The sequence below is a fragment of the Nycticebus coucang genome, chromosome 4 (assembly GCF_027406575.1).
Source record: "Nycticebus coucang isolate mNycCou1 chromosome 4, mNycCou1.pri, whole genome shotgun sequence".
Taxonomy (NCBI): Eukaryota; Metazoa; Chordata; class Mammalia; order Primates; family Lorisidae; genus Nycticebus; species Nycticebus coucang.
In genome coordinates, this window is record NC_069783.1 from 42,301,265 (window position 1) to 42,327,521 (window position 26,257).

General features: G+C 35.1%; 1 protein-coding gene and 1 pseudogene across 1 annotated transcript in view; one reads left to right on the plus strand and one right to left on the minus strand.

The window, feature by feature from the left end:
* The window catches only part of LOC128583254 (ferritin light chain-like), a 38,733-nt pseudogene extending 18,594 nt beyond the window's left edge, over window positions 1-20,139 (plus strand).
* LRPPRC (leucine rich pentatricopeptide repeat containing) overlaps window positions 1-26,257 on the minus strand; it is a 127,146-nt gene that overhangs the window by 48,254 nt on the left and 52,635 nt on the right. Inside the window, exons 15-25 of the mRNA XM_053587363.1 lie at window positions 20,328-20,355; window positions 17,839-17,896; window positions 16,546-16,652; window positions 16,256-16,333; window positions 15,867-15,911; window positions 15,394-15,507; window positions 14,236-14,366; window positions 13,454-13,539; window positions 11,857-12,064; window positions 3,433-3,557; window positions 2,849-2,955 (exon numbers count right to left, since the gene is read on the minus strand). Coding sequence (XP_053443338.1) covers window positions 2,849-2,955; window positions 3,433-3,557; window positions 11,857-12,064; window positions 13,454-13,539; window positions 14,236-14,366; window positions 15,394-15,507; window positions 15,867-15,911; window positions 16,256-16,333; window positions 16,546-16,652; window positions 17,839-17,896; window positions 20,328-20,355 — 1,087 coding nt within the window. The remainder of the gene's footprint in view (window positions 1-2,848; window positions 2,956-3,432; window positions 3,558-11,856; window positions 12,065-13,453; window positions 13,540-14,235; window positions 14,367-15,393; window positions 15,508-15,866; window positions 15,912-16,255; window positions 16,334-16,545; window positions 16,653-17,838; window positions 17,897-20,327; window positions 20,356-26,257) is intronic.

The following is a 26,257-nucleotide window of genomic DNA, read 5'->3' on the forward strand; positions in this document are numbered from 1 at the left end:
AAAGTTCTTTGTAACACTGTTTAGAGTTCACTGACTTCTGAATTAACTCTAATTTCCTTATTCTGATACTGAGGGTCTCTACAACCTGGGAACCATCTACTGTAATTTTAAAACGTTTCTCACAAATCGTGATAGCCCAGGATGCACGAACTACGTAGAGACTTCCCTTTTCTACTTCTTTGCTCTACTTCTAATATACTTTCCAACCCCACCAACCTTCCCAATACTGAAGAGCTAGCATAGCTATCATGCCCTATTTCCTACAGAAAAGTTTTTCCTCATTTCTCACACTGGGAGTAAGTTCTACTCTTGAACTCTCGGAACTATTTATATCTTTCCTATAGGGGTTTATACTTTCAAACTCATGTATCAGTATCTTCATATATTCTCATTTTCAAGGAGCTTCCCGTTAGCTCAGTTAGAGCTGATCCAAGTCTGATTCACTTTGTTCTCTTTCAAAGGAGTATAAGAATAATTTTACTTGAGTATAAAAATATATATGCTCATTATAGAAAACTCTAAAAATAAAAGAGAATATTTTGTAAAAATACTAGCTATTATTCTACCCTCCTGCAATAATCCATGTATAGAAATAAAATAGAAGACTATGTTAAATGTATTACGTATGATACATGATATACATACACCAACTCATTTTTAAAACAAAACAGGTCACGTTTATACATTGAAATGTGTCTGTTATCTTTCTTCTTTTTATGCTAGCATCCAGACTGGCTTATCTTGTTATCTTCCACAGTGCTTCAAATACAAGGAAGCTTTGGAAATTCAAGCATAGTGAACCTACCCATTGAGAAGATATGATTGCGTTTTGAGAATGACAAAATATTGCTCAAGACTTACAGCTTGCTTTCATATGGTAATACGATCCTAGTTTATTAATTTTCATACTTTTTATATTTTCAATAGACCTTAAACAATTACAAGACTACTCTAGGTCTTGAATTTTTACTGCTGAATGAAACCAGGTTCCCACTTTCTTTCTCCCATCAAGTATAAAAAAAAACAAAGAAAAATCTCAAACCCCAGGAAATGTACGTTAGTACACTCTTATATATTACACAGCTTGCTGTCCTACCCTAAGGTACCTGCAGTGATTCTGTAAGTTTGTTCATTTCCCTTTAAAAATTTTGCACATGTCTAAGAAAACTGTCATAGCAGACAGCCATTCCTAAATGATGATGTAGACTCTAAGGTAATTCAGAGGCACTCTTCTCTTGTCTGTTCACGGGACAGGCATGTACCTTACGCTAAGCATCACACCGTGAATTACGGGAGGTAAAGAAGACAACACAATCCCCACCTTTAAGGGGCAAAGAGAGTTAATATTATTGATCACTTGCCATATCCGGGAAACATGCAAGCTGCTTTACATACATTATGTGACTGAATCTTAAAGACAAGATATTATATTTCCTTTTAGATGAGGAAGCTTAGAAAGGTTTAGTAACTTGTCCATTATCACACAAGCAAGTAGATGGAAGACAAAATGAGAACCCTCTTATCCCTTTAATGCTTTCTATTGTATCTTCCTTACGCAAAGAAGGAAGTGATAGTTTCCTCCTATAGAGCCACTCATTGCATTCCTCCTACGCAAGTGATAGTTTCCTCCTATAGAGCCACTCATTGCAATTATCTGAAAACCTGGCTTCACTTCCCCTCTGACCAATGACCTGGTAATACTGACACTATGCATATAGAGCAATTTTCAGATTCACTGTGAACTTTCAATGGAAAACTTACATCATTTCTAGAAAATGCAAATGAACTACTTGAGCTACAGAAGCATCTGCCCAAGAAAGCATGCCCCACTGTCTTGTGACAGGTGGGTAGAACTGAGTCATAAGACAGAAAGGAGAAAGTTCTGAATTAATTTGCCAGTCCTCCCTTTCTTACACTAGACTTTGAAAAACATCAGGAGAAACACTAATTTTGGGGATGGTGTGCCCATACTTTCAATTTCATAAGAAGCATTGCATCAATATACAAATAAAAACATCACTTTTGCATCATGCCCTGTGTGGTTATTTTTGGAAAAAGACATGGAATAAAAGCAAAGTATAAATCTGAGAGAAGCATGATTACTGAAGTAAGTTAACAGTTTTAATCACATGAAATTTTTCTGAAGGCAACGGATCCATCTTCTATGGAATGTTTTGTTTTCTTAGTGAACACAGAATTGTTTAATAATGAAATTAATCAAATTTGGACAGACTTTATAGTTGGCCTTTGACTTACCAATTTCAGTAAGGAAAATTTAGTAAAGCCTAGATAAAACAAACTAATCCTAAATAGGCCAAGTTTGTCACCTACCATTTCCCATAAGCTGCTTACCATAGTTAAAAAAAAAAAAAAGAGAGAGAAGAAGAGGAAAATTTAAATTAAATGCCAAACAGTTGCAGACAGCACTTGTTTGGCTGATTAACTTGTAGACAAGCATTACAAATAAATCTGAGCATGGTCTGCAGCAAATTAAATTCCACTGCTTTTAAGAACAAAGAATTCTTTGGCAAAGAGGATTAGCAACTTTACACCCAGGAATGCCAGTTTAATTTAATTGTCCCACAATCCAAGATTTAATATGCAAATATCATTTTGATATATAATAGTGAATTTAACAAAGTGAGGAAACAAATTCAATATACAACCAGACTGCCTTTTCTGAACTGTAATTATATACAATAAAGAAGCTGTCCGAGCTCCCCCCTCCCTCCACATTATTGGGATTGAATTCTATTAACATGAATCAGAACAAGTGTAATTAAAGGTTAAAATTTTTAAATGAGTTTAAATAGCTGTACAATTAGAATACTGTAGTTAAAAATCACACCTCAATGATCTTCTTGGCCTCTTTATAATTTCCCGTTTGTAGGAAGGCAAAGAAGAGATCATAGAGCATCATCATTTCACCTTGTTCATGGCTCACAAAGTCCATTGCTGCAGGAAAGAAGAATATATATTAGAAGAAAGAAGAGAGAAATGCAGTATCATATGAGGTGTCAGACAAACAAGAAAACCTTACAGTAGAACAAATATAATAACTTAAAGATTACAGCTGTATTAATTTTCTATTATACCTATTTCTTACTTAATAGCATATATGCCTGACATTCAGTATCTAAGACTAGCTTTGAAGAGAAGTAGCGAGGATAGGTGTAAATATCTTCATAAAGATAGATCACCAAATAGAACACAAAAATAACAGGTATTTTTCAAGATGAACAGATAGTAGAATCAAGGACATTTATGATTCCGAAAGTATATCCATTTTTCTTTTCTATTAACAAGTACACTGACGTCTCCTCTGGATGCATCTGCCTTCTGCTGAAGTTTCTCTTCACAACCGTACATTAAGATTAAATAAGTGAGAAGGAAAAAAATCCAATTACATTAAGATATCAGAAGGTGACTAACCTTTCTGAATTAGATCAGTCTCTCCTCTCTCTACCAGTTTACATAAGACATCATGAATCCTTGGTAGTACTTTATACTTTGCATGGCAGTCAATGGTGGCTTCAAGAGCACCACGTAAGTCATCCCTTGTGGAAACATTACAAAATTAACAATTAATAAAATGTATCTAATCCTGTTTAATCTCTCAGTTCTACTTTAAAGAGATGTATAATGACGAATCGAAATGTAAACAACTGAGCTTTATTTAAAGGCAGAAAACCACCACACCAAAATGGAAAAAGAGAAAAGTAATCCCTACATATATAAATGAATGTTCAAAATACACACATCATTAGCAGCCCTACTGTTTAGCTACTCTGTTTCAATCTTTTATTATTTTGCTTGCTAAATGGTACTTAAAAAAAAAAAATCCAAATAGATGAAGACATTTTCTGATTTTACTATGAATAAAATACGACCTTATGTAATAAGTTGCCGTAAGAATGTATTATTTCTAAAAGCAAAGACTACGGTCGTGCATTTTTTCCAACGACTTATGTGCATTTATGGCCCTCAACAATTTCAGACCTGGTAACCTTTATTAAATGCCCATTAGACAGGTAACAAGGAATTTTCAAGCTCTTTTCATCTTTATCATAGTACTTTTTCTCACACTGCCTAGGATATTCTATGGGCCAGTGAATTCTAAGAAAACTCTAAGCATTTTTTTATTTGCAGGTAAGTTTTTACAAATCTAATTATAAAGTCAAAGCTTCTTTTACCTGGTGAGAAATTAAAATAAAAAGCTACTATAATCAAGTCAGAGTTTCTTAAACAGGGGTGTAGAAATACATGCCTGTGGGTTCTCAAAAAGTACTTTTGTTCCTTTAAAAGGAAAATGACAGTATGAGAGTTATAAAGATGATGTGATCCAATTCTACTTCCCACCCCCTTCTATTTTAAAGAGATGAGGAAATTGAGGAACCTGGAGACTGACTGATTTGCCTAACGCTACTGGGTATACGGAGGAGGGCACTGGCAAGCCGTCCCGGCCTTCCTGGTATCAGTTCATCTTCTCTTTTCTAAAAAGCGAGTATGAAATGTATTTAAAAGGAGGCAGGATGTAAGATATGGGCCCAAGTACAACTAGTGACAATCTTTGTTAAGAATATAAATTTCTCTCACATACACAACCATTTTCAAATGGAAGAAAACCTTTCTACATTTTCTGTTAAAGCCTTAACATTTTTGTCCATTATATAAATGTTGCGTTGCCCTAGAGTGAATTACTATTTTAGCTAGATTAAGATTTTAAGTTGTAGCCATAAGGTAAAATACAAGGAATAAGCGTTAATTTTATTGCAGGAATACTGACACAGTGAAACAAGCCTATCCTGGGGGAATTCTCCCGTATCCCCTCACTAGGTCCTGTTTACAGTGCATCTCCAGGCACCCCACAGAGCCATTTGAATTTTTGTCATTTGGGGTGAAGACTAAATTACAGGTTAATTTCAAAACTACAAGTAGATGTTGCAGGCTAGATTACTGTCATACAAGAGAAATGGTACAGTAGCTACCACATATGATATAAAGCTTTATGTAATCAGTATTTTCCCTGCCTTCAGACACAAGTTCAGTTATTGCCTTTCTAAAATTCTACTTAATGAAAAACTATTAAAACATTCTGAAGAGCAAAACTAACACATGATTTTTTTCAAGTAGCAAGATTTGTTTTTTCAGATCAATTCCCAAACTAGAATACCACCGTCTCAATTGTATTTCCCCTACCTTAGGTCAAAGCTATCGATAAATGAATGAATAATTGTTCTGTCAATCAAAGCGACATTTTAATAGCCTTTGGTCTCCAAATATATGCTTCTGAAGATTATACATGCTCAGAACAACAACAGAAAAGATAAGAATAGCAAAATGGAAATAATTCATATGTTTGTTAGTAATCTTAAGTACCAATGTTACTGCTCTTAGGTTGCCAACAAAGTGAATTAGAAATTTATAATGAAACACTTCATGCAAAGTGGACTGGAGACAGAAATAAACTAAATGATTAGTCAGTTCTTTTCAGTCTTATTTACATGCTGACTTACTGGATCATGTCATTTTAAAAAGATAAGAATTTATACTCCTTACATTATTTATGACATCATTAATCTTTCATTTTAAAACTTTGGTGATAGAAATGAAAATATGATATGTGCTTGGCTATGAAGATAGCTATACACCCACAGGACTCTGGATTTCAATCCTACTGATAAATCAGAGTCCTTATACAGCTCAGCTGCAGCAATGTGATACATTTCTAAAAGTGGTGATGAAAAGCAGATTATTACCATGGCTGATGTGAGGGCCTTGGGCTTCCTTCCCAGTTCTAATACTGTGAGGTTCTATGAATATGTCCTTATTAGGTTCATGTATTCAACTGCGTCATGCCAGCAATGGAAATCATCACAGAAAAATACCACTTTTATTAGGCAGGATGAAATCAGTATGAGCAACAGAATATCAAAAGGAGAAAGTTGAAAACTGCTTCACAGCCGAAACGTGGGGCATCATACTTTTAGCTTCTATGACCTAAGGTAATCTGTGATTTCCTTTGTGCATTAGAAATAATTTAAAACCCTACTCAAAAATAGCAATAATCCTTTGAAGGAATCCTTTGAAGAAATTAATGTTGATGCATTAATTCTGCATTCAAATTTTTGAGCCATGCTTATTTCAGTATATATGCATCACTCTTAAAGCTTTACATACAAATTTTTAAAAGTTTATACTTAATGTTTAGTCCCTGCTTTAATAAACTACAAGTAACACCTAAAGAAAATCAACTCTACAGATACACCAGAATGCCCAGTTTTCTTTTGTTTTTAATTTACTTGGTAGAGACTACCCTGGCAACTCCTGGTCTCAAGCGAAGTGCTGGAACCATAGGCGCATGAGCCACCATGTGCAGACCTATTATCTCTTTAAACAAAAAATCCATTATGATATATACACACATACACATAGATATATCTCTCTATATATAGCTACCTATATATTTATATCTGTATCTGTGAGTCTATGAAATAAGGTCAGAAGAAAGAGTAAAAAATCTATAATTTTAAAATTTAAAAATACAAATACCTAATAGGCTGGGTCTCCAGGAAGTAATCTGAAAACTTAAAAGTGAGTTACATTTATTAACTTGAATAAACTCACATGGCCCACATCAAAAATCACTCTAGAATCTGTAACATTTTGTAAGAGAACATGAATTATATATAAAACTACTATAAAGTGTAATTTTTTTTGGAGACATAGTCTCACTATGCTGTCCTCAGTAGAGTGCCATAACGTTACAGCTCACAGCAGCCTTAAACTCTTGGGTTCAAGTGATTCTCTTGTCTCAGCCTCCCAAGTAGCTGGGACTACAGGCGCCCACCACAATGCCCAGCTTTTTTTTCTTTTTTGTAGTTGTCATTGTTGTTTAGCAGCCCCCGTATATGTGGCCAGCATCCTAACCACTGAGCTATGGGTGCCGAGCTTACAAAGTGTAATTTTTCATCATTACATGGAGGAACATCCAAAAAGGCAAAGCTTGCAGCTCACATAACAAATCTGGTAGTACCTCGTTTTAGTCCTCATTATGAAATTCAAGTATGTTACAATGTTACTTATAGCAGGCATGGGCTCATCATACACTGTTTTCCCGAAAATAAGACATCCTCTGAAAATAAGACCTACTTACAGGAAAGATAAGACGTCTCCTGAAAATAAGACCTAGCGCATCTTTGGGAGCACACCTTAAAATAAGACACTGTCTTATTTTTGGGGAAACAGGGTAGAAACAAAGTACTCCTAATTAATACAAACTCTTCAATACTTACAACTAAAAGTCATGAATATGTTTCATATAATCTTGAATTGTTAAAATAAGAACAACCAGTGACACTATCTGTTCTTTTTTCTCCTGGTAAAATAACTTTCCAATGCAGAGAATATACTTAAACAACAAAAGAAAAAAGGATGGCAAATACTGACTTTTAATTGGAATAAAGTGCTTCAACATTATATCTAAAGTGTTAGTGAGGTGGCAATTTATCTAAAGGGCTTTCTGATTGAAAAGCTCTCAAATCTTAAATCACAGGAGAAAAGAGGAGTTGTAGGGTGGAAAGTTTAAAAAAGGAAAAACAAAAAACAAACTCAACTCTCTAAAAACAAACTCCTCTATAAATCTTAACTAAATGTTCAGTATAGGAAGAATGAATTCAAGAGAAACCATCATCTTCACAAAAATTATTCTGTTAAAAGAACCAGCCCTTGAAAGAGCTGTTTTTTTCTGTTCATCATCTATAAATGAGGAATCTTCAAGGAGACTGGTGTTGCAATTACAACTAATCCTCCCCAAAAAATTAACTGTGTTGAAGGCTTTGTAATTTCCCTAGGTACAATTTAGCTGTCACTTACTTTAAAATTTACTCAAACATGCGTTCGGAACAGCACTAACTTCACATGTCAAGTGCTTTCCAGCCAATTGAGTCTAAACTGGAAGTCGGTGTTAAACAACTGAGTGATTAGACAAGATAGCTCATTTCCCTGCTCTTTTGTTCAGAATAAAATGCCACATTTACATTATCAGGCTCACCAGGATTTTCTGACAGAAAGAGAAAAAACCTTCCTGCACACTGTCCGTACTAAGCATATGAAGCCTGTCATTTACCAATCATCCTTCAGGAAGCAATAGCCATGAATGTAACTTAATTATGACCCAATGATCCTTGACGAAAAATCATCTTATCACTGTCTTGTCCCCCTAGGGCAAATGAACCACTTTTTGTCCTTTGGCACTGATGATGCTAAATTCTTAATTGCAATAATGGAGTAAAAGAGCCAAACCTCCTTAATTTCCTTTCAGCGCATGAAGAGTTTTACTCTAGAAGGCAAGCATTCCCATAAATAATAAAAGTATCCAGTACAAATGAAGATGCTAAAATTGAAGGGGAGTGTGTATGACAGAATAATCAGCATTTAAAACGTATATTTCCTGTTTATTTAACATTGAAGTGTTACAGTGAGTTTCAAAACTACACTGTTAGAGGTTCTCCTTAAAGAAATTTCAACCTTTATGAAGACCTCAAGATTAATTTAGCCAAGAATTCTGGGAGGATTATATATACAAAGTCCATGATGCACTTAAATGAAATGCATATGAGCACACACAGATTATAGCACAAATCAGCACAAAAACTCCTTAATGGAAAGCAGAAATTAAAGCTGCTTTGATCACTTGCGCTAATATAATCTATTTAAACAGCTTCAGTTGTTTTTCACATGCACCGAAAGAAAAATGGATCAGGTATAAAACAAGTGAATCTGAAATTACATCATCCAAATTTCTATGATCTTAAATCTGGTGGCCTAGACTTTATTAATTTCATTTCCTTCACCATAGCATGAAGACTAATCAAAAGCTCTTTTAACCTATTTGAAGCATTTCTTTCTTTTTCGATATGAAGAAAAAATCATTCCTAAAATAGGAATGATTTTAATAAAAGAAGCACATTTTAAAATAGCTACAAAAGAAAATGTTTTAAACAATATTTAGACTACCTGTAAATATGTGGCTTATGTACTGTACTGCAATGTAAATCAAACCCATAAAAATTTGGAAAAACTGTGTATTTCTGTTAAATACAAGGAATATCATTTTGATAATCCAGAAGCAGGTTTACCAACTTCTGTATAATTTTCTAAACCTGTTAAGATTTTCCATTTCCCTTGACAAATGAAGAAAAACAAAAATGTTTTACTTCCATAACCATAAAGCTTTTTTCATTATCCAAGTAACACAGACGAATACAATATTCATTTCTTCTATATTTCATACATTCTGAAAACATTCAAAATTAAGATCTATTGACTATGAAAGATTATCTTTCTAAGGAATTCAATCCCATGAATTTGCTTCAGAATCACAATGTAAAAATAATATTCTCTTTAGAGTCTTTTGCCGTGACATGTCAAAAAGTTGTTCCCTTTAAATGAAAGGATGAAGATTTTTTTATGACATTCTTAAATGTTTTGTATAACTTTATCACAAGTTTGAATAAATAAGGCTCACTCCTCAGGTGAGCTTATATCTGCAAAGGTCCATTACATGATATTTCTGAAGATTAAACACATTTAATGAAATCCAATATATGTAGACTTGGCAGGGTAGTGTAGTTAATCCTCATCGTTGGCATGACTCTGAATTAGTCAGCTATCTCTCATCAGTTGGAGAAAACATATTCGGAAAAAAGTTTCAAAGCCAATGTTTTATTCCAGCCAGCATTTCACCTATGAATCCTACTACTGTTTTCTGTAATTTCATAAATATGAAATTTCCTTTATTTCTTTTTTATTATTCTCATGGCTCTGAAACAGTTAGCAAAACCTTTTTTAGTATGATAGGTGAAACTAAAAGATCTTGTCATGGATATTGCCTTTGCAAAGTCAAAAACAGTTTAAAAAAACCAAACAAACTATCAAAAAAAATCAAACAAACTAAAAACACACTAAGCAAATAAAAATACAAGGCAATAATTAAATGGAAGATATAAATATCTGAAAGTAATAAGACACCATAAAGAAAAATTTACTAACCTAGAATTCTTTAGCCCAATTAATAAGGAGAGCCAAATTTGACTGAGACATAGACCTATCTAGGTGTATGGTGTTTGCACTGTACAATCAGATGCACCCAGCTTCGGGGCAGCAGCTGAATTCCATGCTGCTTCCACTGTCCCTTGAGTGGACAGTGGCTCCTTGGTTCGTGAGCCCCATCTGCAGACTTCTTTCAGAAAACTTATGCGTTTTCTGTCTTTAAAATATTTCTCCTATATAAGAAAAATACTCTCCTACCATGGCTTCACAATTTCATTGTTAATTATTTTATTTTTGCCCAGTAGTGTAGGAGGGCCTAATTCTTCTTGGCACAGGGTCCGCTTCCTTCAAATCCTTACGTAGAGTTCCACATGCACTATAAAGAGATGGATCTTTTAAATATTCAAAAAAAAAAAATTCGGGACGGGCGTGGTGGCTCACGCCTGTAGTCCCAGCCCTGTGGGAGGCCGAGGAGGGTGGATTGTCTGAGCTCAGAGGTTCAAGACCCGTATGAGCAGCAGTGAGCCAGAGTAAGACCCCGTTCTCTACTAACAACATCAAAAACAGCCAGCACCGCAGGAGAAAGAAGAAAATCAACCAAAAAGGAGTACTTCAAACAAAGAAGAATGAACAAGCACACTGAAATTAAAAATAAAAAAAAAAAAATTCGAAAGGAAGCATATTAATTATAGAATTTTTATATAAAGTTGGCTGTGAATAAAACTCAGTAACACAGTAATTCTCTGAATCACTATTTCTTTTAAAGGATGTACTGCTGATAATGTAGAGGTTAAGATTTGGTCAATCATTCAACTTGGTAATTGTTTTTGATGAGTGGGCAAAGGAATTATTTCATGTGTGCATACACACATTTCCTAACAGAGTTAGAAGAGATGTTTTTTATTATACATTTCAAATTCAATACTAAATCACTCACCATAATACAATTAATTCTGCTCTTTAGTAAACAATGAAAAACTACCAGAAACATGGGGAAAATACAAGAACCATTAAAATATATGTTTTCTTTTTCTCCTGGCATGGATAGGGCAATGTTCATACTAAAATCAGGAAATCTCAATCACAAAATAAGCAGATTACAAACTGCATTAAGCCATGGAAAAGATGACAAAGAGATAAGATCTACAAAATTAAAAAAGCAAATCAGAAAACGAAAAATTCAAAAGGAAAAGAAGATAATAAAGGGTGCTTAATCATCTTACTGAAATGTTTCACTCATTACAACAGAGTAATTTTATGATTTGCATTGCAAATAATGCCTTAAATTGGATTCCAACAAGAGCATTTCAAATGGAAAATTTTAGATCTTGCCCTATCAATAAAATCCTTCTTCCCACAAGACACAGACATCTTCGGCAACATTTATCAAAGCTAAAATAACCATATAGGTATATACAAATAAAATACCCTATGGAAAAAAGGAGCACTTTTCCCACATTTGTTACCCGAATAAGTCATGAAGTATAATTAAAAGTCCTGGAAGATCCCTCTTTAACGCTTATTAGGCTCAAAACTGGGAAAAACTAGATTCAATTTCACATAATAATCATCGCAAGCTCCTAAGAAAAAGCACCTGAGATCATTCCATTGAGACGCAAGCCAAAGAACCAAAGGGTTGCTGGTGATTTTAAAGGTCACCTAGTCCACATTAGTCCTTTTATTCTGTGATGAATGAACTCCAAGGCTTCCCCATTCCCAGAGTATTTACAAAATAGAATACCCAAGTAATTAGACTCATTCTTTTAATACCAACATTTAAAATTCAAAATTCAATTAACTTACTTTTCCAGGTATACAGTGATCAATGGGGAACTTAGGTTGGCGGATGGTTTTAGTAACCCTAGAGTCACCAAAGCTTCATGCAATTGTTTTACTGCTTCAGTTTCACCTCTTAAAGCTGCACCATTTAGGATGTGGAAAAAGGCCGTGACTGTTGTATCTTTGATAAGAACATCCTTCTCTTTCATCTCCTTTAGAATGTTAATAGCATCTACAATGAAGTAACACAAAAGACCCTTAGGTAATTTCATGTAGGGAAAACAAACTGCTATTAAAACAGCATTTCAAGCCCAGCAGGAATGTAAATTCTAGTGTATAATGCCGATTTCAAGTTAATTACTACTTGCATTTCTAAACGAGACTACAATTATAAATCCACAATAGCATGGTTTTATCATTTCCCTGCAACTTTGACTACAAATTATAGATAGGGACTGTGTGCCCACTCTGCACCACATAACCCTGTACGGTCTGCCCTATAGCTGTAAGATCCTCCTAAATGGATGCTTTTATCGTTCAGAGCTAACATCTGCTAAATCACACCATTGTTTCTTCAGCAGATGGCTTGTCAGGAGGCCAGATAATAAAGATGTGTTTACACTGTATATACAGCCAGACTAATGGTCTGATACCGATAGGGCCTGTTTGCTATGTCGATACTAATTAGCCAAGCAGAGCCAATGAAAGCTTTCCAAAAGACTGCATGTTAATACATTAGATTCATTAAGCTTCATTAGGAAGGCAGAAACAAACATTTTAGGATATGAAATAAGTGCGTTTTTATAGTACTGTTCTTAGTTATTACACAGACAAAATGTTTGGGCCAAAAAATGATTCAAAAAAATGCTAATCCTTATAAAGAGAAAGACTTCCTAAAGGGGAAAAAAACGTTGTAATCAAATATTTTCCCCATACGGTTTTCTCTATATTAAATTAAAAGTCTTTTCTAGAAAGGAAAGAGAAAAAAGGCTAAAAAGGAAGTTACAAAATACAGACAGATCAGAAAGTTAAAAAACGAATAGTAAAAATATATTATCAAGTGCAATTATTAATAATAATATTAGGCTTACCATTATCTCAACAATGTGAAAATCAGAGTATAATAATCAGCTATACAATCAGCTTTGCTTTTCTCATAAACTACTAAGTAATTAAATTATGTATTTTGTTAATATTAAGATAAAATACTAAGACAAAGAATCCTGCAAAATTCAGATCATATATAGAAGGTTATGTTTACAGGTTTTCTGTTCAGCCTTCAGACCTTCTTAACCAAAAACAAAGCCATTAGTGCAGGCACATAAGCAAATTGTGCCATAAGTCATGATCTTCAAACTCAATCCAAACAGCAATGCTAATAAAAACTAGCTGCAGAAATGCAAAAAGCACTGAGCTGTGCAAATGTAAATGACAAGCTTGCCACTCCATTAAAACTAATGGGCTACACTGTCCATACAGCTCTGGTTGGATTCACATGCAAATTCGTATGCAAAGTGTTCAAGCACTTTGCATGACATGATATACCATTAATATCAATTCACATGTTATTCCAGTGGCAGCATACCTGCATCACATATTTCCTTTATGTGCTGAGGCTTACCTTGGAGTTTGCCGTGCTTTCCCAATACTTTTACGAGCTCTACATACTTCCTGGTGTCAAGGGCAGCAGATGAATCTAAACGGTCTCTAAAAATTAATATTATGTTAAAAAGTCAACTAACTGCAAAAGAACTGCAATATCTTTTGTGATAGAAAAGTATCACTTTTTAAAAGCTCATCAATCAGACTTATTAACATTGGCTTCTATACTTAATGATTTCTTTTCAAAGTTACGTGAAAAAGCACACATGATTATATTCTAAGTGACTAGAAGTAAAACTTCTAACAGTATATACATCTATTGCACCACTCCATCTGTAAAGGACACTAAGGAAGAAACTCTGGCTTTATGTGTTTCTAACCTTTATCACCAACACTGAAATACCCCAAGACACATTTTATCTGGTAAAACTATCAGATTCGGAAACCAAAAATATCTGAGAAACAGACAAAATTCTGTTTACACTACAATACAGAAAAGAAAATGTTATGAAACTGGGTAACAGTTTCCATCACCACTGTTGTGATATGCAAATGTTAATTAATGAAAAAAACTTTAGCTTTAAGGACTAGAGAGGTCTTTATCACACTAAACAAAGACACCCTGATGAAAATAAGCCGCAATTAATCCAAGATATACTATGAAATTTCAGAAACACTGACAACACAAGAATTTTTAAAAATCACATTATGTAAGAGAGTAATATTGAATCTAGGTAAGCTATCAAACGGCTATATTTCAGAATAAATGTTGATGACTTGTTTCAGTGGCAAGGTACTCACAATTCTTGTTTCAAGTTCAATGCTTCTTCTGCATTATCATGTCGACAACACAAATTTATTAAAGCTGCATAGCCACCAATAACCATGTCCGATTCATATTTTGCTTTCAATTCAAGGGCTTTTTGCATATTCTAAAATAAAAGAAAAGTAAAAAAGAAGTAACCAATGTAAAGGTAAAAATGTCAGAAATTTAGTTTTAATGTTTAGAGTTCAGAAAAAGTTCATAGTACTTTTAAAATAAATGGTTTCATGTTATCAAATTGACCCTGTCCTTTGGTATTTTCATTCACCTTTTAAAAAGCAGACAAGTCAGATATATATGTAAAGGTTAAAAGATGAGTTATTTGTAATAGAAAAGAGAACATTATTTATACCAAGTTTGTTGTTTTGGGTTTTGGTATGGTATTATTAAAAAATAGATTTAAAGATTAAATAATTCCCAAATCGACCCCTACTCACAGTCCAATTTCCAAACACAGAACTATGTATCACTGAAAAGTTCCCTCAGTCTAGTTTAGCGTCCAAGAAATGTGAAGAAATATTTTAGAATTTAACAGCATCGTATTACAATCTCAGGGTTAGTTATAACATTTTTTCCCCTAAAACCACAGGCTTATGACCAAATCACATTGAACTAGAAAACTGAAAAAAAAAGTCTATAGTGACATCCCACAAATTGCAGACATACACTAAAATGAACACAAAGTACAGCTGGACGCCTGCTGAAAAAAGGCAAGAGACCCTTTATCTCAGAAAGAGCTTTTTTCCAGCAGGAAAATGGAATTTCAATCCCTGCATTAACAACCTAGTAATATTTGACTTGCAAATGACTACTGCATGTATCAGTTGCTTGACAATCTAGATATAAGAGACCGGAGCCATGGCTTGAAAGGACATTTGGCATGTATGATAAACCTATCACGGTTGTTACTATCATTCACTTTGCAGATTATTGTAAACAAACTACAGCAACCCGAAAACATGCCATTCAAGGTGTAGCTGAAATTAGTTAACCTTTCATTTAATTGCATTCTTTACAAGCATGACATAAAATAATCAATTGTAAAAATAATAAATACTATTTTTGGTTTTGCTTACTGTTATCTATAAAGAAATTTTTACCTTAATAATATATTAAAATATTTAAACAAATATTACCTCTTCTGAACAAAGCATTAATATGAGTTGCTTTAAGACATCTCCTATAGGTTGATTTTCAGCTTTTAGTTTTTCAAGTGTAGACTCCAAATCAGATGATTTAAGTTGCATAGTCTATAGAAATGGAAAGGAAAAAAGAAGAAAAAAGTTCACTAAAAAAAAGAAAATGCATGCCTTTTCATTCTTCCCCTTAAACTGACTTTACTTTCTGCTTTCCTAAATGTCATCTATACTACCAGGAATATTAGTTGGGGGTTCCATGTGTAGACTCAAGGGGTTTATGAACCTCCTGAGACTATACGCAAATTTGTTAGATGTGCCAATTTTTCTGAGATGGGTTTTTACCAACTTCCTAATGGTATAAAGATGATAAAAATATGTTAGGAACCACTGCTTTTATAAAGACACAGGCTAGAATTATCATTAAATATGGTTATTTTAGCATTTAGAATCCACTTCAAAAGTCTACTTACTTTTCGATAGTCTATCTTCTCTCTGTCAACCAACACATTAACATCCTAAAATTGGGATTTAAATTATCATACAATTAGAAAACATGGGAAAATATATTAGTGAATTTCAAAATAAAATTTTGGAAGTCTCACCTCATTTTAATGCTACTTTTCCATCTTTTCAAAATTATGCATTAATTTTATTTATACTTTATTAATCATATAATTAATGTTTTAAATGTATTCTTCAATATATAAATAGCATTTACTAACAATCAAGGAGAAGCTTTGTTTTATTGGTCACTGAAATAACATTTTTTGATCAAAAGCATCATATTTAAATAAAATTTCAACATGCTTTTATATATAAATTACCCATTTTATAAAGCTGATTACTATTTCACACACACCTTAATTAATTCAGGAACATGGTAGCTATCCAGTAGATTACGAATGCCTCTGTAGATATTTTCAGGAATTTTCACATTCTGTGAGAAGAAAAGTGGGGGGACACCCCTGAGTTTTTTTAGACAACTAAACTGAAATTTGTCTAACAGAAATTATCTCAGACATAATTTAAATCTCCAACTCTTGCATGTCATTGAGAAGTGGTCTGCTTGTACTTAAAAGCAGCAATTTCAAATCTAATAGATACATGTCAGGCAGGACAGGCATTATATAGCAAAAAATGAAATGGTACCATCTCCTTTAGCTGATGGAAGTATTGTCTCAAATGCTCCTCCTTGGCCTGTACCTCTGAGTCACTCATGCTGTCAATCAAGTTATAAAGAAAATAGCCAACAGCTTCTGTGGAAAAAAACAAGAGAAAGCATTCCACTAAAATTACCGAGACTGTCATGTTATCAAGATTAATTTATAAGAAATCATTTTGGTGTGAGATGTCACCCTGATGAGAGGCTCTGAAATGGCAACAATGATCACTGAGGCATAGAGATTATGTGGTTTGGGAGCACATATCTAACTGGTGAGTGAAAGGAATATTAATTATTTTCAGACCGAGTGACAGCTTTTCAGTACTGAATCTTACTTCAGTCTATTTTTTTTCTACCGCTCTGTGACAGAAATGGTCCTGCCCAAGGCCTTACCCCTCTCCTGTCCAAATTGCAAGTAGTAAGAATAAATAAATGTCTTGTACATATGTCTATACTAGTTTTTTTGTGGACAATATTTAGAGAAGCACGTAAGATTAGAAAGAATTTTTAAAGGTTGAGTATAGAAAGTTAAATAATTTTAATAAGCAGATATAGTAATCCTGTGGAGAGCTACCTATTAGCCAATGAAAAACCAAGATTAACAAAGATGTTTTGTAACAACAGTAATTTTCCTATGCATTCAAGCATGAAATACATAGGGCCATGTGTTGATACCTAGGATAGAAAATTTGAACTTTCTGAAAGGGTACTTCTTATAGAAAACTACATATTCTAAGCCTCATTACATGAAAAATGAAAATCCTTAAATGTCAAAGTAAAGCATTTTGGGTAATAAACTAAATTTAAGTGGGAAAAACTACAAGACTATTTTCCTACTTTGTATATTTAAAATTAACTACATCTTGGGCGGCGCCTGTGGCTCAAGGAGTAGGGCGCCGCTCCCATATGCCGGAGGTGGCGGGTTCAAACCTAGCCCCGGCAAAAAAAAAAAGACAAAAATTAACTACATCTCCAAAACATTAAAACCACATAAATACTAAGAATCACTGATTTTGAAGACTATTTCCAAAGGTGCGATAAGAAACAGTTCCTCAATATTTGAAAAGAAAAAGCTTCCCAACCGTGCCTTGAAAACATAGTAATAAAAGCAACTATCTCAAATCTCAACATGTTGTGGTTATCAGTATTAACATTTATAACCAAATGTTTTAAAATTTCACTTTCAAAATAAATGTTTACTGCTATAATCCTTCTAGCCCACCATTACACAGAAGAATGGATTTGTGGATAAGTTACAATCATCAAAATTGAAACAGTACCCGTTGGTCCTAGATGTTCCTGGCAATAACGTCCATCCTTGTACAACAATTCTGTTATCTGGTAAGACAGAAAATTCGTGCATTGCAGCAAGAGAAGCAAACAAGAAGAAATACAACCTGAAATTGAATTCTTAAAATAATAAAGCCTCTCCCCAATAAGATACTCTATATCACAGTAATTCAACAACACCCCCACACACCAAGGAGATTATTTTGTTTTTTAAATAATAGGTTTCTCCTTAAAAAAAAAAAATGTTGAAGGAAAACTGCAGTGTTTTCTGAAATGTTACAAAGAAAGCTTCTAAACTGATTTATAGAGTAATATGTAAACATCACTTTAAATGAATTGTTAGAAATTGAAAGTAGGGCGGCGCCTGTGGCTCAACGTGTAGGGCGCCGGTCCCATATGCTGGAGGTGGCGGGTTCAAGCCCAGCCCCGGCCAAAAAAAAAAAAAAAGAAATTGAAAGTAGGGTGGCGCCTGTGGCTCAAAGGGGTAGGGCGCCAGTCCCATATGCCAGAGGTGGCGGGTTCAAGCCCAGCCCTGGCTGAAAACCACAAAAAAAAAAAAAAAAAAAAAAAAAAAGAAATTGCAAGTAGCTGATAGGAATTATCAACCAACACTACTTCCCATAATATTGTTTTTGGTCTTGCTGAACGTGGACAAGTTTCCTCCATTTAAATAAAGCTTTTCTGCAATAATAATGTAAAATATCTTAAACCATCAAACCACTAAATAACCTGTTTTTTAGTTATTTCATTGACAATTTTCCATTCATTTTAATGGCTCTAAATCAAAAAGGTCAAAAGATCTAACGTGTTTGTTCTCATGGATTCTTACCAATTGAATTCACAAACACTAAGACATACATAACACTTATTTTTCAAAATTAAATCTAACAGCAAAACTTTAACTTAAAAAATTCAAATTGATCTTATAATAAAAACGATTACACAAATTATATATTGACTTATAACTTTAAATACAGTATTTGACTGTGTATCCTTAGGCTGAAGACAATAAGAACAGAAAAACATATTTGTCCAAAGTGACAAAGGTTAGGAATTCTGAAATACTTTATGTGTACTCTAAAACTATGCTTATTTGCTCTTAAAATAGTGTCTGGTATAAGTGTTAACGACTCGTACTACAGTAATTTCTACTATTTATTTGCTACTATGGAAAAGTAGACAGAACTGGTCATATGCTACCATGAAAATCATACTGCAGTTAATGGCAATTCAAAAGGCATCTAAAGTAGAAACAAGAATTGTTCAAAAGAAAAGCAAAACAGGCAGTGCAGGCAGTGCCTGTGGCTCAAAAGGGTAGGGCGCCAACCCCACATGCCGGAGGTGGCAGGTTCAAACCCAGCCCCAGCCAAAAACTGAAAAAAAAAAAAAGAAAGAAAGAAAGAAAGAAAGAAAAGCAAAACAAAGCAACCTCACCTACAAACTGTTCTTTAAAAAGTACACATATAGGGCGGCGCCTGTGGCTCAGTGAGTAGGGCGCCGGCCCCATATGCCAAAGGTGGTGGGTTCAAACCCAACCCCAGCCAAACTGCAACAAAAACAAAAAAATAGCCAGGCGTTGTGGTGGGCACCTGTAGTCCCAGCTGCTCGGGAGGCTGAGGCAAGAGAATCGCGGAAGCCCAAGAGCTGGAGGTTGCTGTGAGCCGTGTGACGCCACAGCACTCTACCAATGGCAGTAAAGTGAGACTCTGTCTCTACCAAAAAAAAAAAATACACATATAGCTGAATCTAACATGTACCTTTGGGAAAGAAAATTAAATTAAATAAATAAAAAAATACAACACAGAAGACAATAAACTCTACCAGAAGTTGTAGCTGCGCATTAGATGTAAGACAGTCACATTTCATACCAAACTTTGGAAAAAAGTACATTTAATGAAAAAATAATAAAAATATCTCTAATCAAAAAAATAATTATTTCCAGACATAAGTATCCCTAACTATATACTAGAATTGACTATCTAGTTCAAATGGCAGTTCAAGTAATACTAGAAATAGAAATTAACATTTAAAAAATACTTAAATTGGGGATTCTAGGTGATAAATGTGCATTATGATTTTATTAAGCTAAAAATCTTTCATACAATTCACTATAATTGTACTTTCTGCATAAAAACAGTTAATTTCATAAAAAGGTAAGAGTATAAACTTGGTCTCTGCATCATTCATATCTATAAACACATGTACATTAAGAAAATTGATTATTAAATCTGTATGGTGAAATGTCACTATAATAACTGTAACAGCTTTCATTTGGAAAAGTTAAACACCTTATTAAGAATTTAGGACTAAGTCAAGGACTGCTTCAAAAAGAAATTTCATACTTTTTTAAAACTACCAATTTCAAGATTCTAAATTCATAAACTTATGATAGTACATCCTAAACGTGTGATGTTATTAGAACTTTTGTTTTTAGTTTTTTACACACCACCTTATGATTTGCAATACTAAGAACACTTACCTTACTCCAAAGATTTATATTCATAGACCTGCAGAGGGCAGCAAAGGATTGAAAATGAACCCAGAGATTTATAAAACATTTTAAGGTAAATTGCACTATTATTTTATATAATATCTTCAGATCAAACTCTTAAATAAGCATATAAATACTTGCAAAATGAATTTGAATTTTCAGGACAAGGTAATTGTCACCTATCTGAATCCTATCTGAACCCATCTGAATCTTCAAAATAAAGACCAATTTAGGCAAGAATAATTAAAGAACCACCCCTACATTTGGAGTTCAAGTTTGAAGGAGCAGGATTTGCATGGTCTCAAAGTGACTGCCCACAGGCTGCTTGTTACTTGTAATGGGAAAAACTGTAACTACATAAAAAAGAAATTGAACACCTTGACTGGATGATCAAAATTAACACACCTTTAGCAGATACTGATAACTTCCGAAGGAAACAGACTGTCACCATGGTATTCCAGTGTGGGATACATAACATGAAGCTAATGGGGCTGGGGGGTGGGGGGGATCATCATGAGGACTATGCCAGTAGACTCCAAAAATGTGAATGCCACAAAAAACAAACACTGAAGAACTTTAAGAGAGAAAATTGAAGAGAAACGACACCTAACATTTATCCCAGAACTGGAATCTGAATATAAGGGAGAAAATTTCTTAGTCTCAGTGGAGGGTAAGAGGTATTGTTTCCTTTTTTATACAGTACATTTAAGTTTTAGATACTCCTCTAAAACTTCAACACTCCTTTACATAAATACAGTCCACAATTAAAAAAGTAAAAATAAAAGTTCCAAGTTCTGACCACTAATAAAACAGTGCAGCCATTTTGAACCCAAGCAGTTTGGCTACAAGCCTTGGATAAATTAAATTAATTCTTGCCTTCTTGTCTGCCCACAACCAAAAGAGGTTTTGAGGAAACAGACTTGAGAAGATAATTGTTTGCTTTATATCATTTCATTTACACCTTTCTTCCTGTTTGAATAACAGGTTTGAAGAAACCATCTCCTGCAAGGGCTGTTTGCAGCTTTTAAGTGAGGTTTTTCAAGTAGGTAACAGAATTTGAAAGAAAAAATGTTGCCAAATCATGAAGGAACCTTGACATTCTATCCCTATCATAGATGGAAGAGTCTACAAAATCTGGGCAACTCTAACAATATTTTTATAAATTTCATATAGCAATGTTAGCACCGCACGAATGGTCTGGAAATGAAAATACAGTAGACCCTCCATAACAGACCATCTCCCTACACTGACCACCTTGTTAACCTAATTTTCATAGACCAGACATGTGTCAGTACAGCAGGCCTAGTTTCCTATGTTGACCACCTCCGTATGTTGATCAGTTTATTATAGTCCCTTGGGTAGTCAACTTACAAAAATTCTACCATATTTGTAAATAATCCTTTCAGAACCTTTCAAAGCTTCTTTAGAGACAGAGATAGGGCCTACTACAAAAAGACACATTTCATAGCATTGACAAAGCATCAGAGCCACTTAGATATTTCCATTGTATATACTAAAAATGGACAGTCAAATGTTAATTAACTTGCCATGATCACACAGCATATAAAACATAAATAAAATGTAGAACCTTGAGTTAAATGAGCTCTATCTAAAAGCTTACCTTCTTAACCAGTTATAAACTTTATCAACTGATCCTCTCTTCAATTTGCCTTTGGTATATACATATATGCTTCCCAATCCCTTTCAATCCTTCCCCAAATTTTCTTCTCTTTGTAAAATGTTTCTGCATGATCTTTAAGAACTCATACAAACACAATTGTATTTGACCTGTATTGCCTATGAAATTGTGGTTAAAAAAAAAAATCACAAAATACTTTATTTTACATAATATTTAAGACAAAGTTGAATGAGACATATTCAACTTTCTCTTCTCCAATGTGAAACAGAATAGCATCAAGAATATGGTGTCACGGCTCATTGTCTGTAGCTCAGTGGTTAGGGCACTGACCACGTACACTGAGGCAGGCAGGCTAGGGCTCAAACCCGACCGGGCCTGCTAAACAACAATGACAACTGCAACAAAAATAAATAGCTGGGTGTTGTGGTGGGTGCCTGTAATCCCAGCTACTTGGGAGGCTGAGGCAAGAGAATTGCTTTAGCCCAAGAGTTTGAGGTGATGCCACAGCTCTCTGAGGGCAATATAATGAGACTGTTTCAAAAATAAATAAATATATATATATACACATACATATATGGTGTCAAGTACTGAGAGCAGTGATGTGCACCTGTAGTCTTAGCCACTCAGAAGGCTAAGTCAGGAGGAGCATTTGAGCCCAGGTCAAGGTGCACATGGGCAACATAGTGACAACTCATTTCTAAACCAAACAAACAAAACAACAAAAAAGAATACGGTGTCAAGCAAGGAAAATAAGCACAGTAGATGCTGTGGCCATCTAGCAAGGAGCTCGGCTTACATGTATGAAGGCAGAAATGAAGTTCAAATCACCAACAGAAAACAATAGAATACACAAGACACAGACATCTGAAAGCCACTAACTGATGACATTCTCATTACTTCTTTTGCCTGAGCCCCTAGCTCCTTTTCAACAATGATTAGTAAGCAATTAAGAGCAAACACACAATTCTAGAACTCAATTCTGGAGAGGTGAGGAGCCTTACTCAATGACTGAAAAAGAGGACCTTAAAATCTGACATTAAACTTGGTGACTGCAATAGGGCTATTTGGTCTAGTTTGGTCCTATGAGCTTTAGGATCAAAAACCTGAGTTTTTGAGCTGGGCGCAGCGGCTCACACCTGTAATCCTAGCACCTGGGAGGCCCAGGCAGGTGGACTGTCTGAGCTCACAAGTTCGAGACCAATCTCAGCCAGAGCGAGACCCCGTCTCTAAAATATAGCCTGGTGTTGTGGCAGGCACCTGTAGTCCCAGCTACTTGGGAGGCTGAGGCAAGGTTGAGAGGCAAGGCATGAGCCCAAGGTTGAGGTTGCTGTGAACTGTGATGTCACTGCACTCTACCAAGGGTGACAAAGTGAGACTATGTCTCAAACAAAACAAAACAACAAACAAAAAAACTTGGGTTTTTCCCCAACATGGAAGAGGCAACAGCACTTTAACAGTACAGACCCCCTACTTGCTAAGTTCAAACAAACTATTGCCACTGGGTCAGAAAATCTCTGTTCATCACAGAACTGAGTTTCTATGTACTTACAAAGGCTTATATGCCTCCAAGCAAAGTGTGAGGCATTTCTCTTTTAGGTGTTTTATATTCATAGCCAAATTCTGACCTAGTGTCAGGGCTACTTTGTCTCTTAAAAGTGACTTAATATTCCCAGTAGTGGAATTTCAGTAACACATAAAATGCATCCTGCCCTTTCTGTCATTTGAACTTCAACTACTGGTATAGTGAGGAGGAAAGAAAAGTCTTATTTAATCATACTAAACAGCATCTTACCCTGAATTTTTCACTAACTTAATAGATCTAAATGCCCTTTACAATGCCCATATAATTAGCCATCTTTAAAAAGTTTAAAAGTAAAAATGCCCTAATGATCTTCAATAATCTCACCCTCATTAAGCAGTAGAGAATTTAAATAGTTTTTCTACAGGTGACTTTGCCTATATATGTTAACAATTTATAAAAGGGAAAACTCCAGGGGGCGGCGCCTATGGCTCAGTCGGTAGGGTGCCAGCCCCATATAATGAGGGTGGCGGGTTCAAACCCGGCCCCGGCCAAACTGCAACCAAAAAATAGCCGGGTGTTGTGGCGGGCGCCTGTAGTCCCAGCTACTTGGGAGGCTGAGGCAAGAGAATCGCTTAAGCCCAGGAGTTGGAGGTTGCTGTGAGCTGTGTGAGGCCACAGCACTCTACCGAGGGCCATAAAGTGAGACTCTGTCTCTACAAAAAAAAAAAAAAAAAGGAAAACTCCAGGAAGGCATTGTACTTTATCAGTGTTCAATGACTAATTCATGAGCTTATCTATTTACAGAAATACTGGCTTGCCACTTAAATACTACTTCCAAAAGACGAAGAAAACTGTGTTTTCCAAAACTGTTGTGGGGTTGCTTAAAAAATAAATGTGGGCCAAAACAGGTTGCAGACCACATGCTAGAAACTACTGCTTCTTACCTACCTCTCTTTTAAGCAGGTTTTACTAAAGGTAGGTAACTGTTCCAAAATTTGTATTCCAATAATGTATTCCAATGAATATACAGAGTATAATCCAAATTTTCTTCAGGTTTACCTAAAGCAACTAGGATATCTAATGGTAATATTCTTTAAAGTCTTAGATGTCTGACTACCTCGGAATCATTATTTTTGGCAAGGAGTAGCTTTTGGTGAATCTCTTGTGTGCTAATAATTATAAGAGTTGCAGGTAATTAACTCTTATTGGCAAGGACACAATTGACCTGTGATTCAATGTCAATCAGTACTCTAGTTTTCTCCTACCCACTTAGCCAATTCTAAAGTTGCTATAGTACAACAGGACTGTGAAGAGCACAAGACAGATGACGGTTTCAATAACTATACTGAATGTACCGTTAGAGGGATTTTAAAATATATATACTATTTGACTTGACATCAAACAAAAGAATAGCTTGGCTCCATTAATGCTGGGGTAATGGATTGTAATTACATTGATTACATTTTGAATATTTAGTAGTTTGGGGGGTAGAGGGGGGGAAAATCACTTCCAGTCATACAAAAGCTTTAAATTTCGCACATATTTTTATAAATAATGCCAAGTTACCAAAGCCTATTATTTTTCAGTATCTACAACAAGAAAAATTAATCAACAAAATACAGTTTTGGGCAGCGCCTGTGGCTCAGCGGGTAGGGCACTGGACCCATATACCGAGGGTGGCGGGTTCAAACCCGGCCCCAGCCAAACTGCAACAACAACAACAAAAAAATGGCTGGACATTGTGGCGGGTGCCTGTAGTCCCAGCTAGTTGGGAGGCTGAGGCAGGAGAATCGCCTAAGCCCAGGAGTTGGAGGTTGCTGTGAGCTGTGTGATGCCACGGCACTCTACTGAGGGCGATAAGGTGAGACTGTCTCTAAAAAAACAAAAAAAAAAAGATAGTAAAGAAAAAACAAAATACAGTTTTAGAGCCTACATATTTGAAGGGATTAGTTAAAACTTGTTTTTACTAAGACTATGGCAAGAACAAAAAGGAATTTGCAACTGTGCAAACAAACACTAAAAGTTCCTGGGTAGTGGCCCTTTGTGAACATTTCAAAACTTTATCAATATGTAGCTACTTTAAAACCCAGGAACCAATTAAGCATCTTAGGAACTAACAAATAGGAAAATGACCAAAGAGGATTTAAGTCTGGAGAGAAGCAAAGCGTATCACTTAGCCTGGTGTCACATAAACATAAGGCAATTCATTTTCCAATATTCTCAATGTATCAATTCAAATGAAAATTCAAATATACTCTGAAGGAAGATAAATAATTCAGTCATATAATCCTAACACTAAAAAACAAAAGAAAGCACCAAGAACTTCTCAGCTTCCAGTCTGGGCTTCCTTCACAACAGTACTATCAAAACGCTTCTCTCAAAGACCACAGCAAACACCCTCTTTCTTCAGGCCCGACTTCCACATACCTATAACTTATAATACTGACTACACTCTCTTTTTTTTTTTTTTTTTTTGAGACAGAGCCTCAAGCTGTCACCCTGGGTAGATAGAGTGCCGTGGCATCACAGCTCACAGCAACCTCCAACTCCTGGGCTCAAGCGATTCTCCTGCCTCTGCCTCCCAAGTAGCTGGACTACAGGCGCCCACCACACGCCCGGCTATTTTTTGGTTGCAGTCCTCATTGCTGTTTTGGCAGGCCTGGGCTGGATTCCAATCCGCCAGCTCAGGTTTATGTGGCTGGCGCTGTAGCTGCTTGAGCCACAGGCACCGAAAGCCTACACTCTCCTTTCTTAAAA